Source organism: Aythya ferina (assembly GCF_964211825.1).
Source record: "Aythya ferina genome assembly, chromosome: 2".
NCBI lineage: Eukaryota > Metazoa > Chordata > Aves > Anseriformes > Anatidae > Aythya > Aythya ferina.
In genome coordinates, this window is record NC_140297.1 from 41,899,451 (window position 1) to 41,914,157 (window position 14,707).

Below are 14,707 nucleotides of genomic sequence, written 5' to 3' on the forward strand. Positions count from 1 at the left end.
GCCTCTCCTTGAAAGTGAATCAACGCACACTTCTGGAGGGATTCCAAATTCCTAGAACTCCTTTTCAAGTCACCAGAAGAAACAAGTTGGAAGACTGGACTGAAACAGCTTCAGTTCTTAAAACACTTACAATACTTAGTGCTACTGTAGATCTTCCTAAGCCTACAAGGAACTTTTCACAAGTCAATAATGAAAACTAATACTATCTGGAATTTCCTACTGCTTGCAGACAACAATTCCATTTCCCCCCCTTGTAAGGTTTTAGTACCAGAATTAAAAACAAAGCTCCCTACCTCCCCCCGAACCCACATGCTCCTCTCATCACCATAGCTTATAATTAGTGATCTCATAATAAACAGGACTCTAAGATCATATAATTTATCACCTAAGACACCCTGAATCTAAACAATTCCTTTTGGTGAATCTCAGAGAAGTATACCAGTCAAATGACTATATTTACATACATTTCTCTTCAGTACAGGAAAAGAAAAAGTTCTTGTTCTTACTTCTGAATGGTTACCACTGATAGAAGTCAAAATACATGCTGTCCCTCCCCTTCCCCATTCTACTATAAAATAGACCAATTTTCTTACAGATAATTAAGAAACTACAGAATATAAGTAATTACAAAAAAAATAATTCTGACTACTCCTAAAATACGTGCCTCTCTGAAGCTTCAGAAACATGTTAATCCTACTGCAATATATTTTTGTCTGAGGTTTCTTATTAGCTACATTTAATCTCTGTATAGCCAGCACTCCCTTTAGAAAATGACAATGTCTTGCTCTGAAGAGAGCACGAGGTGGCCAAAGAAAGAAGCAGGCTGCATGGCTAAGAGCAAGATGAGGACAATGAAATCTCTTCAGTTCCTCCCTTCAGGAGCTGTTACATTGACTCGAATGGTCATGAAACACAAGTTTGAGTTTCACTGTAATTTATTCCTTGGCCATTGGTAACAAGACAGCGGGTATTTTCACAGTCAGCAGTACAACTGCTAAAACTGCCTCCAGAAGCCTTAACCACTGCCTTTCCATCCCTACCTTGTGTCCCTGCAGTGGGGTACTGGCTGAGGCATTCCTGTGCCTGTGCCATGAAAGACTGGGGAAGTGATCCGGCTGCACGTTCCCATGTCATTCCTCCTCGTGCTGAGGCATTCCAGCTGCTCAGCTCACTGACAAACTACTCCAGCTGAATGCCTGCCTCCTCTTAACCCCTGCCTCCCTGCAAAAACACACCTGTGCTTGTTTTGGTTCATCTCCCAGAAAAACGCACGAGAAGGAAATGAAGGAGGAGACAGCTTAAATCTACACTGAAGATTTAACTGCAAAAACAGACAGTGAAAAAGCTTCACAGCAGCTTAACCCTAACTGAATTAGCATCACTGCACTTCCGCACCTCTACCCCTCAGCCTTATGCTCATACCTCCTCTCAGCACTGGCAGACACCCACCTGTGTGGCAAAATGGTTCAGGGTACTCAATTCGTGAGATCTCTCATTATGTTCCTTTGGGGTCAGGGGTGTTTCTTCTTCAGCTGGCTTACTACATTTAACCACGCTTGTTGTACAGTCAGACAAACAAAGCGTCAGCTCAAGACAGAAAGCAGTAACAGAGAGAAGGGAACACAGCAAGAATATAACTGCAAGAGCAGCAAATAACTTTAATCACTTTAAACTGTCCCTTGTTAGAATACAGCATAAGAAAATGAGACATTAACCTAAAATCAACTTTTGTCAGCTAGAAACTGCTGCTATAAGGGCTCTCTGCTGTTCTGAAGCAGTAAGAGTCAGCAGTTTCAGGAAATACTACTTACCTTATCTACTGATAGTCTCCAGCATTTCACAAATGTTAATTAAGCTTCAGAGCACAGGAAAGTAAGATTTTTACCCTGCATACTTTTTCCTCTTTTTTTTTTTTTTTTTCAAGCTTTTTCCTCTTGCATCACTAAATGACATATGTGAACTTTCAAGCCAATCTACTTCCTTTCCAAGCCAGCAAGGAATTACACCATAGACAAAATATCCCTTTTTGATTTTGGCATATGAAACTGACTCAATGCCTTTTTTTTTTTTTTTAATGTGCTAAATGCAGGGTTCTGGGTGAAACAATGACTCCATAACACTTCTCATTGATTGTAGACAGGATGTACGATTCAGCATGGAACTAAAGCAATGTATCTTCTTAGTCAGTCAGTATTTGAAGTACATGATTACAGTCCCAAGAAGTTTTCCGAAAAGAAAACAAACAACTTCCTCATGATCCCTGTTTCCCTGAATTTTGATTCTGACGAAGTTGACATCATTCATGCTGGGAAACAACTTGTTGAAAGTGATTGTTTCTTCAAAGCTACATTCTGATTGTTAGTCTTAGAAGCAAAGCTTTCGAAGAAAAGCTTTGTAAATATCTTTTAAAGATTTCTTTTCAGTGACAGATTTAAAGAACATTGAGTACTTATTAGCATGTGCAGTGACAAAGACAGCACAAGTCATCTGCAGTTCCTTGATTTTAATTCCTAGAATTGCACGTTGGCCATAAAATTCTGATTTTTTTTTTAGTGATACTGGTCGCACTCAAAGGAAAATAGATATTTTATCCTGTGGGGGGAAAAAAGCAGGTTAAGCAAACAGAGAGGCCCCACAAACTTACTCTCTAGTTCTTCTTTCTCAAAGTTTGTATTGATAGTAGAGCTGATTTTGCCCATATCCACAACAGCTTCTTCATCATGACCCTGAAGGAACAAGAGACAAGTTTAAGTTACGAAAATCCAAATAAAACTATTTTTTTCTGAATTCCTGAAGATATTCTGCTGTTCTGGAAGCTGTCAAAAGTTTTCTAAACTAATAAAAGTTCACCTCTTAAAAACTGAGAAAGAAAATATAAATGAAAAGCTACGCATACAATTCCTCAAGAAAACATTACTTTGTATTGAAGAAAAGCATCTTCTTTCACTGCTTGTGAAAACATCAGTATGATTAAGGCTATATAAACTACATGTCATAAAATAATGAAGCAAATTAAGCTAATTATTTGTTTAGAGTCATCAGGAAGGACAATTTAAAACTCATTATTTACACAAATAATTGCCACTGTACTTTAAGAGATGCTCCTACAAGTTTAAAAACAGAGTCAGCTGTCCTGGCAAAAGGCAAAAAGCTGGACAAAAATTCACATCAGATTTAAATTCCAACCAGTATCATAATAAAGAGAGGGAAGGGAGACGGGCACAAAACACAACAGCCGGACAGCCTGAAAAAAAGGACTCAGAGCAAATGCTGTCTACAGAAACCTAAAACCATTTAACTTAATGCCAATGAACAGAAACAGTGAACATGAAGTTGTAACGGAAAACCAGAGAACAAATCCACAGATATGCTAAATACCACTGAATTTCCTTTTGCAATGCTCTTGATTTCATCTTATCAAGGATCAGGACGTACATTTCAGGATTGGAATCTTCTTTTAGCTTCACTCTCAACAGCAGCGAATCTACTTCACTAAATTAACTAGCAAATTTTTCACAGTTCCAGCAGTTCCCATTCAGAGACCTTGAACACGTTTGCTTAGGAAACTATTCCTGCGTAGGATTTTCTGGCACAAATAAGGAGCTTTTATGAACCAAAGGTTATATATAAAGGGGTGGCAAAAGAGTTAAGCTACACAACTCGAGGGCCTCTTCTAGACAAACGGTTTTGGAAAGATCAAAATAATCAACTGTTCACTCAGCTTTCAGCAAGAGGCTTGTTAAGCAGCCACACCCCATCTAATTCATGCTTTTTATGTACAAGGTTAGACAACAGCAGTTGCGAGATGATCTTTTCCAGTCGTTTACTACCAAAACCATACCACTCATCCTGTAAAAGCACAATATCTGAAATACGTAGAGGTTCAAGGACAGGTTTCTTATCTGTGAGTGCTTTCTCTAAATCCATGTAGCACTACACAGAACACATCACTAAAACACACCTTTACACCCTGCCTTTGGCACAAACCTGACAAAGTAACTCAAAATAACTGAGCTGGAGAAATCTCATACTCTCACCTCAGAACTGAGACCAAAGCAACATGAAATTTGCCTCTCTCCCAATGGATTGCATTTCTTAGAATGCAGTTTTTATTTTCTTTTAACAGCTCACAGCATCCAGCCTCCTGGCAGAACAAGATCTCCCCTTGAACTGCCGCTGCCTGCCCTCATGGAGGGTTTTACCACTTTTACTACCTGTAGTAGCCAGCCAACTGCTGAAGAATGCTGGCCCTGCTCTTCCAGATCCTGCAGGCAAACCTTTTTTCCTTCCTCCCCTAAGTCAGATTTATCGATCATGAAATCAGATATAAAGAGCTGTGCCAGCTGCTTCCATTTATTTACTTAAATAATTGACTTCATTTCTCAGCTCACCGAACCACCTTTCCTTGTGGCTGTGTGACAGCCAGGCCCACCACAAAGCATCTGGCTGCTCACCACTGCTGGAAGCTGCCCAGTGCCACGTTTTGGTAGCTCAGTGTGGGATCTATAATAATGGTTTTGTGATGGAAAAAAAAAAAAAACAAACCTGAATTGGGAGTCTTATAGGGACTGGGAACCCTTACAGTGGTGATATTCACTAAAACTCTCATCTTGGAATCACTCAACAGCACAGTGCTCTGAGTGTAGAGCAGGCCTGTCCTCTCACACTGAAGTGAGGAGGATGAAAATCAACATACTTGTACAGCAGCTGTAAGCAAGAACCCCTCTCCCTACCCCAAAAAAAAAAAAAAAAAAATCAACAAAGCTCCTCAGTCTCTCTAAAACAGGTATCTACTACAGTGTATTATACACCATGAAAAAAAAAAAAAAAGCCAAATCATTGACTACTAGGACAAGTAGGTTAAAGAATATGAAGATGACCAATGGCTGGCATATACAGGAAAATAAATATTTTCAGATGAGGTTTAAAATGGAGACAGTAACAAGTGTCTTCCCACTTTGGAGACGGTTGTAACAAAAGCAGCTACACCACATACAACATTAAAAGCAGCTGGCACTATGTAAATAAGCAAGATACAAAATAACACCTAGCACATGGCAGAACTATTTGATGAAAACTAAGGGAGGATTCTGTGGCCTTAAGAATGGGTTTTCATGGCAGGTGTTACACAGTAGCTCCATTTTGCCACTGCTGTACTGCAAGGGCAGAGATGTGGATGCATGTTAGAAAACCAAAGTCCTTCATGGCCTAGACCACTACAGATCAGTTTAGGTGTATCTGGTGGGCAGCTGTGTGAAACTGCTACTGGGTCGTATTAATAAAGAAGTGGCAGAAGTTCAGAAAGTATCACAGCGTGGGGAGGGGGCATTCCTGCCTCCTACACACCAAAACAGGATTAAAGAGCCCTTCAGAAGATGCCTGTATAATGTAATCAGCCTCTGCCAGCTCTTTGGTCACTGTCCTGGAGGTAGGGAAAAAACTGTTGCAGGGGGACTCTCAACTCTTACCTTTACTGAAGATGTGTTTTCTAGCACAACTTGGGGGGGGGAAAGCTAACACACATAAAGCTAATAGCAAAAGAGGTCTAGAAGCAGCATTAGAAAACTTAAATTAATAATCTGTTGGGGCACCAAATCCATACAGCAAAGCTTTTAACTGCATTGGTAAGTCCATAATGCTACCCAGGAGGAGTGGAGCATCACTGCTTTCCAATTTCAGTGACCCAAAATTAGAAAGTTACATGCCTGTAGTACACACCACTTTACAGAATCAGATATGCATGCAAAGGCAGCGCATTACTAGAAAACTCAGAAGCTAGAGATAAAAATAAAGATAACTTAGCTGATTAATAATATTTAAGTGTCTTACACTTTGAGAGTGGGGAAAAAAAAAAAAAAAAAAAACACTAATATTTGGGAAACTGCTGTCAAAAAAAAAAAAAGCCTCTAATTAATCAATAATTAGCTTCATGGTTGCAGTCATATAGCCAGCTGAAGTATCCTAACTTCTATTTTTCTTCCTCCTTAAAAGCCCTTTTAGGATATCTGGAAGCTTGCCAGATACACAGTTTTCTAGCAATAAAGGACAACGAAGTTTTTCTCCCAGTCACTGCACAGACTGCTGCATGCTGAAAGAAAGTTACACACACACCATGGAAAATTCATGCGCAATACGAGATTCTGTTTGGCCCTAGTAATGTTTTGAAACTGTACTTGCTGAATCCCTTACACTGTGCTATTAATATTTATCATCCCTTGCTTTTAGTAAGAGGTACTTTGCCAACTTCGTACGTACAGAAGCAGCCTTCAAAACCACACCATGTGAAAGTAGCGTCTTTTGAGATTAGATTACAGAGAGGCATGCATGCCCTTGCAAACCATTCTATCGCTATCTCAAAGTACTCAACATATGCAACGACTCTTCCAAGAATAAACCATTAGCAACCACAAATATCATACATGAGAAAGCGTATCGTTTATAGCCTTTGTTTAGAAAAGCACAAAGCATCATTTTAATGCAACCGTTTGTGATGCCAATAGCAAATGCTGTCATAAGATACTTTTGCCTTAGGTCAAGTAAAAACAAATTAAAAAAAAAAAATCTAGTAAGTTAAAATAAGTTATAAAGCTGATTCCAAGCTACTACTGCTTTTTCCTTGCTAAAAATAAAGTCTGTAGGGCATAGGTTTCCATAATTATAGATCTACCACGTCAGTTTAAGGCATAAGTGAGAGAAAGCTTTCAGCTGTTGAATCAAAACTTGTTCCCAATTCAGTTATCTTTTCATTTATAAACTTTTTACAAAGTAAGAAAGTTCAAACAAAGAAAGGTGGGACTGTTTACAGTCAGTCAGCTTCCCCTTCTCAGGCACATAAAGAGGCTGGCAGTACCTCAGCAAGCATTCCTCTGCAGTTTACCATTGATTTCACATGAAACTTCACGTACAGTAGTGCCACAGATGCCCCAAAACAGCTGACGCAGATGAGTCAAAGCAAAATTTAAGACTCACTTCTAACATGTAACTTCTGTTTTTTTCTCAGCAAAGAAACCAAATAACAGAGGAAAAGAAGAAACAGCACAAGCAGCAACCCCATCAGCCTTCCAAACTTTCCCCAGCACAAAACTCAAATCCCTTTCAACTGCTGTGAACCAGACAAGACTCTTTTTGGCAGCAGAATCCAGCTACAGTTCCTCCTCTGGATTTTCAGATGACTTTCAGATGACTTTTTTCAGTCCAGGAAAATAGAATGAATCCCTTTCTATTGCAGACAAACAAGCATCCAAAAATTGCCCACACCTTACTCATCTACCTTCCCAAACATCCGCCTTCATTCAGTACAGTACACTTTCTGAATCTTAAATGTCAACACCACATGTTTCATAAGAGTACTATTTTTAAGAAAACATCAATCCTAAATTACATGAAACGAAGGAAAACAGTCAAGTTTGCAAGGATTAAGTTGTCAACCTCAACTGCAGCATGCGTCAGTTATCATCTAGTGGACTGGCACAAATATGATGCACCGAATATGAAATGTAAAGGAAACTTTCCACTGTCACCTGTGCAAACTCTTCTCGCTATGCAGCTCGCCTAACCTTACGCAGTCACATATGCATGACAGACCAGAAGGGCTCACTGATGAACAGCATTACTGAATAGCTGCTTACAAGAGAGCTGTAGATGTACATAACCATGATTAAGAGAAAAGGAGAGTCTCTGCACAGGGTGGTTTGCTCTGGGTATTTTGCTCTTCATCCTTTCATCACCAAAACACCACCCATCCAAACCAGCATGCTGTCTCCAAGAAGACACAACAGCAGATGCCTACACAAAGTCTCCAATAAACTTAAAAATCAGTGCGAAAAATTTTAAATGGTTGATCTAGACCTAGGAAGCACAGTCCATCAAACACGTGTTGGTTTTTTTTTGTTGTTGTTGCATTGTCAGCCCTCAATTTGTTGGACTTGTATTCAGATGTAAACAGATGATACCTATCACAGTTCCAGTAACAAAACAATAAAAGAAAAAGTAAAAGGAAACAAAGAAAAAAATACCAATACTGCTTTAAAAATAAACCTTAAGGCGGAAAAAGAAACTAAAACCTTTATTTCGACCACATCTCACTTAAAAATAACTGAAGAGGAACTATAAAACCTGAATTTGTGCTTGTTTTACAGATGTGTGCACAAGTGTGCATGTATGTTCATATATATATAAAAGACTTAATATAGAGGTGTATAGACACACATACATTTGTTTTGTCACACTGCTACTGAAATTGTGCAGAATAATTAATAATCAGTAGGGTAATTCATGATAGGTTTTCACAACAGCTGCTCCTATACAGTTTGTTTCAGAAACCTGCATTTCTCTTCTAAGCACACTTAACTGTCCATGTGGTCAGGAGATAAAATACATCACCAGTTTACAGATTACATGTATATGTACAGCCTCTCATCTACCCATTCAGTCTCCCATAACTGCAAGCTAATAGGCAGTAATACTTCAGAAGGAAGGGGCAAAAAAAGTCAGACAAGACCAGTGTATATCCTAACCTTGTATGACAGATCTACCAGTAACAGCAACCCTGGAAGTGAATATGGAAAAGAAGCCTGAGAATTAGTATTTTTCTTAATGCCATCTATGACTCCTCTCTAAAGAGCTTGAGGCCCATCATTGGCCCATCAGTGGCAGCTACCAGCACTAGGTCTATGCTGCAGCTCTTCCGCTGCCACCCTTACAGAGCACTGATTATCCTTTGGTAAAGGGCTTTTGACCTGGTTCACCTGGAGGAACGACTAACAGCAGCACTCGGGAAGTTCTAAATATATTGTTTTACCTCTCTGTCAGATTGATTCCCCTTTTAAATCACAAGTAAGACGAGCCTATGGTGGGGAGGAGGGCAGGCTTCTCCAGTTGCTGACACCTTGAAGGACAGACAGGATGTGAAAATCCAAGTTCTTTCTGAATAGTAGTAAGCGGAGGTATTATTCAGCCTATTTAACAGCTCTAGCAGAGTTAGGGGAATGGCCTATAAATGCATTTTAACTAAGTCATTTGGGCACAGCATCACGTCCACGAGGATACTGTTTCCTCGGAAGTTGCCGAAGCAGCGCCGTGCCACCCGCTCTAAAATAAGCGGATCGACCTGACAGCCACGTGAAAATGCACCGAATAGAACGAGGGCCTGTCCCATTTGTTGGCACGCAATTTTTAGCTGGGCCTGCCCTTTAAATACACGCAGGTAAGAATAAAACAAGTAATAATGTGCAAAGAGAACATTTGCCAGTTGTAGAAGAGGAAGCCCACTGTACTAGTGGGTTCTCCTTGGTCCTATGTGCACAGGAACAGCTGATTTCCAGATATATATTTCCCCATTATCGTAGCAGTAGCTTTCACCCAAGCACTATAGGCAAGACTCAAGTACAGCTCAAGGGCTTTTGGGTATCATTGCCCCCCCTCAATTCTTCCTGTGGTTATACGATTACTGCCTTACACAACTATCCTCACATGCACGCGGGAACCCCTCCCAGCCTCAGCAATATTCTGAGCCACAAAGGGAAGTTTGGCACCTCGACTTCGGCAATACCACAGCCACAGCGAGAGAGGTTAGGAATATTTAAAGAAGTTTCTCTATCCTACTAATCCTCTAATTAACTGCTCAGCTTATCCCAGTAAATACTGAACTCTCACCAATCCGCTTCTAGAAGACTTACAAAAAAAACCAAGGAGCTATACAGAGCATCAGTTTGGATATACATGCCCAATAGACATCAGTAGACTTCAACAGACTCTGCAGGAGTTGCATTTTACTTCTTTGAAACCATATGTGGAGGACAGTAAAGAAAAAAAATGTATACATGCTACTTAAAAATAATCACCATTTTGGGGAAAAAAACAGTTCTGAACACATTGCTATTTTAATACATTTTCCTTCCTGCAACATTGACCATTTGGTGATTATAAATAACTAATTTATAAATAATTTCAGTGGTTCTAGCAGATATTAATCAGGCCACTGTCACGCTGAGCACCACAACCTGCAAGACAAACCATGGCCCTGACAAATCAGACAGCAATAAACACAAGGCCATTTAGTAATCATAACGCAAAAGGAAATGAGAAGAAAAAGGAAAGAAAACACTGAAAAAAGGTTGGTCACAATAGTGACTTGCCTTCAACTATACCACACTGTTTGCCAAAGAACAGGGTTAGAATGAACACAAGAAAAAAGGATGGCTCGATTAATATTATATCAGGAAATGACTAAAATACAAGAGAAAATTAAAATGAGCCCATTTGAGTTCAACCAAATGTCAATTCTGCGAGCTGGAAAATTTACCACTGTGGATAAAGTTAGCAAATAATGTCACCAATCCAACACAAGAGATCAAGTTGCATATTAACAGTCTCGTAGTCATTTTGCAAAGTTGCATTTTATCACTGCCTCACAGCACAAAATTTCATTCAAAAAAAAAAAAAAATCATGGCTCCTTTCATTTTTTTTACTATAATTTTAGAAAGAATTGAAATCAGTTGCCCAACAGCCAAACAAAGGCTCTTAAGTTTTAAGGCACAACACTGAATGAATACAAACATGAATCAATTTTGAATGAAGCAGTGCTTACTAATATAGTAACCCAAATAGTAACATCTTTGCCACCAGCCACCTCAGTGAAAGGGAATTGAGAGAGAATGTAGCATTTCTTCTTAAAGGGAAAAAGCACATACTCAATTTTCAAGTCTTGTAGTTGTAAATGAATGACTACTTTAAATAATAGTGTATTTAACCAGAAATGATAACAATATGCATAAATGCATAAGCCAGAATGATTACACATCTTGTTCTTACAATGGTTTAATACGTGCAAAATATTAACACACCACCCAAGACTTCCTTAAATGTTGCGTTTCACTAAGAGAAACCTAGCAGCTACTTCAACTCACATTTTGTCCCCTTCCTCTCTTAGCTGAGTACACAGGAAATTGAGCTTTGCCGAGCCTTCGAAAAGCTGAGAGATTTCCTTCAGGTTTTATGTCAGCTTTAACTAGTACCTGTTTAAATAACAGTCCCTACCAACGTGTCTATGCCTGAGATAGCTCTGTGCTGAGTTCAAAGCAGAACCACAAAGGAAAACAGAAGTTACCATACTACAGAGCCTAGCAAACAAGTCAATGAGATGCATCCTAACGTGTGCAAGTGAAACCCTTTTTTATTATGCCCACAAGAGGAAAATGGAAAATTCAGTGGTCTCCTCATAAAATTTACATAAAATAATTCAGAGGCCTTTAAAGCTTTATAGCTGAGGAAAATTCCACCCCATAGATTTTAGTTTCCAGGGAACTGTAAAGTAGTAAACCCTGTTACACACTGCATTGCAGGTAAATGGCAGTGATAAAGATGATCCATACAGGAGCAGAGCAATACCTCATAGCACCAGCGTTAAACTTCGCTGCAGAAATCTGGGGGGGGGGGGGAGGGTTACAGCTTTCCCACTGAAGTTACAAGAACACACCCCCATGACCATTTTACCTCAGGGACAAAAATCACTGTCTGCCTTTTTTTTTTTTTTTTTTTGGGGGAGAGGGGGAGGGGAAGGGGGGACACGAACAACAGGGGGGTGTCAAAAGGAGCAATCAGTACACTATTTCAAGAACCATTCAGAGAAACGTCCCTGCTATGCTTGTACAGAATTATTCATAAAGCCACAGCTGGCAACTTTCGAATTAAGAAAAGCTGGCTCTAATTAACACACACACACACTCTCCCAATCTGGTAGTACACTCCTCTGATTGCACAAGCACCTTTTCCTTCTGGATTAAGCCAGTTACTACACTTAAGCAACTCTAGTTACACAGAAAATGTCTTCCACCATACACAACTGTTTCCAGCACTACTTCTCCCCCAGATCTTTCCTTCGCTAACAAGCCCAGGGCAGCAGACACCACTCTGAGGCAGCTGCCAAAGCGCCACTCGCACCACCGCACACTCGCACCGTTACGAAGCTGGGCAGCTGCTGGTTACGTACCGGCTGCATTTTCCTCCCCGGATGAGCTCCTTCTTCCATGCTAAGGCGTGAACCGGCGACTGTCCTTGCGGGAGAGGCCGGGAGGAGCCGAGGAAGCAGCTCCCCAGCCCCGCAGCCAATGGCCACCTCGCCAGCCTCTCATCCCCCGGGCCGCCGAGCGTGGCCGCCTTCCACTCCCGCCTGGAGAAGGCCAAAAAAGGAGCTCACGCGCGGCTCCAGACTTCGCTTTTTCTGCATCAACGGCAGCTGAGGACAGCTCCAAGGTTAGGCGGTTGCGCTGCTCCAAGACTTCGTTAGCACAGCGAAATGCAAGCGGCCGGACCTCGCTGCCCAGAATGGAGAAGCTCCCACGTCAAAACATCTGCTAAGTGTGTTTATAGCCCCGATATCGACCTCTCTCTGAGTGCTCATTCCAAAGCAGTTTTTTTGACAGAAGCCATATATCCTCATTCTGCAAAATAAACTAGGATTACTAAAAAAATCCTTTCTTTTTTTTTTTTTTTTTTTTTACTTTTTAAGGGGTAAAACAGCCATGCTGCTAGCAGTGATTAATTTCCTATCTTTTTTCCAGAACAGCACGGCCCTCTGGTTCAGGTATGATGAGTAGCAAAACTTTCTCTTTTCTTAAACCACCCTCAGAAAAATGCACCCCCCACTCCAGCAGACCAAATTCGGAGCTTTACTTCACTCTACCCCTCTTCATCACCGACATACCTTAAGATCTGCATTCCATCATACAACATGCAGGCAAATGGGCTCCCAAGGGCATTATCCATAACCCCACCTTCACTTCACACCACCACATTTCTTATTTCTCACCCCCCCTTCATTCCTGCTTCTCATCTGACAAGCAGTCTAGTAACAAAGCCAGACTAGTGCACCCCAACCAACCAAAGACCAACGTGGTCAGGACAAAACAAAGAGGGTACTGTTCATAAATTTGGGGTGCATGTCACCAGGGAAATAAATATTGTGCATCTGTGGAGGGATTAATCACCTGATGAGTTCAGAAATCAGACGAGCACATTCAGTTCCCCTCAGACTTACTCCATCCGGAAAATTCTCCAGCCACAGACTAATAAAAATCTTCTCAGACAGCACTGACAAGAGTTTAAAAGCAGTTTGTTCCCATTTCTGTAAATAGATGTTCACTCTAACAGGTGTGTGTCAATCCTTTCCCTTCCAAGCTATCGATGACCCTCTCTGCCACTATGTGCAAATGACTAAAACTAAGAGATTCATATAGGAAGAATCAGGCTACACAAGACTAGCAGATATCTAGCAGGTATCCTAGCTGCTAGTTCTCTCATCTGAGCTTAGCATCCTCAGCCAGACCTATTCTGTTCCTGACACACACCTGGCTTACCCCGATCTTCAGCTCCAATACCGAAATGGCTATGCTGAATTGTATTTGGGGTGGCTCTCCCACATTTTAAAGCAGTCTTCCTTAGCAAGAACCCATACTACAAGTATTTTCATTTCTACAGAGAGTGCAAAGTAGGTTTGTTCGTGGGCAGGTGGTTTGTATTCCTTTGGGACAGAATACGGTTGGGGCAGGGGAAGCACAGGTGTGGTTTTGTGTTTTGTTTTTTTTTAATTTGTTAAGTTTTTTGTTGTTGATTCAAGTTTTAGAAAGAATACTTGCTTGATTTAGAAAGACAAACAATCACTGAAGCAGTTTATTGAAATGTTTTTCTAGTCTGTAGTCAAACAACTCCTAGTTGACAGTCACTCAGTCTTGGAACAAAACACGCAGAAGCTTTATCCATTAAAAAAAATAGAAAGAAAGAAAACAAAGAACATGTGCATGTAGAGCCACGCTCAAAGTCCAGCATTATAAAGAATAAACAAGTCTTTTTGAGACAGATTCAGGTTTTCAAGTTTTTAAGACTCATACCAAAATATCTTGTGGATAAAAAAAAGTCCTCTGTTACTGAAGTAAATACCAGAGGAAAGTTTTAGTTCAGCGGGAGAATAACACAGTAACTTCCAACTGCAACTGTCTCAACACACTTAACTACTCTAAAACAAATTGTAGACAAATACACTCAGAATTATCATGTCCTTGAACATGCTCAGTGACAACGCTGTGAGAACTCAGAGCAAAACTATTTGTACTGCAGCAATATTTCAACCATACACTTGATGTTCCAAAAGGACCCTTACAAAGTATGAGAGCTTTTAAAAATAAAAACAATTATAATTTATAGAAACAAGTAGCTATCATCAAACAGACATTTTGTCCATCAGTCTTTTCCTTCCTAATTCTCACTTTAATACCGCTGCAAGTTGCGCTTATTTCAGCTTATCTCCAGCTGTAAAAGCCCTTTTTTTTTGAAAAACAGGTCAAAAATATAATTGTGTATATTTGTATAACAAATATGTATGCATATACTTTTTTCCAGAATGAAAAAGATTTTGCCTGAGCTTCTTGTTCTCTGCAGAAGATTAAATCTTTCCACAAGCAATGTACAGCCCATGATTTCCTCATAGGCACCGCAGGCTTCCATTAGAGACTCCTTCAAAAATCAACTAGAGATTCCTCCAAAATCAATTCCAAATTGCTTCAAAATCAACCAAGATGGACTAATTCCTCTGTCTCTGTTAACCATGTGATAGAAAGCAGAACACTTTACAATGGATTATAAGAGCAATTTTTACGTCACTTATTACAACTGGTTTCTGGATCAATCTATCAGAACAGGCCTTATAGCATA

At 40.1% G+C, this 14,707-nt stretch overlaps 1 protein-coding gene across 6 annotated transcripts in view; it reads right to left on the reverse strand.

The window, feature by feature from the left end:
* Positions 1 to 14,707, reverse strand: part of SLC4A7 (solute carrier family 4 member 7) — an 89,065-nt gene that overhangs the window by 53,141 nt on the left and 21,217 nt on the right. For 5 of the 6 annotated variants that reach the window (XM_084508927.1, XM_084508929.1, XM_084508932.1 and 2 more), the window contains exon 2: positions 2,645 to 2,726. In XM_084508927.1, the coding sequence (XP_084365053.1) occupies positions 2,645 to 2,726 (82 nt within the window). Of the gene's footprint in view, positions 1 to 2,644; positions 2,727 to 11,990; positions 12,423 to 14,707 lie in introns of those variants that run through there. The other variant, XM_084508928.1, reaches the window with a different exon arrangement.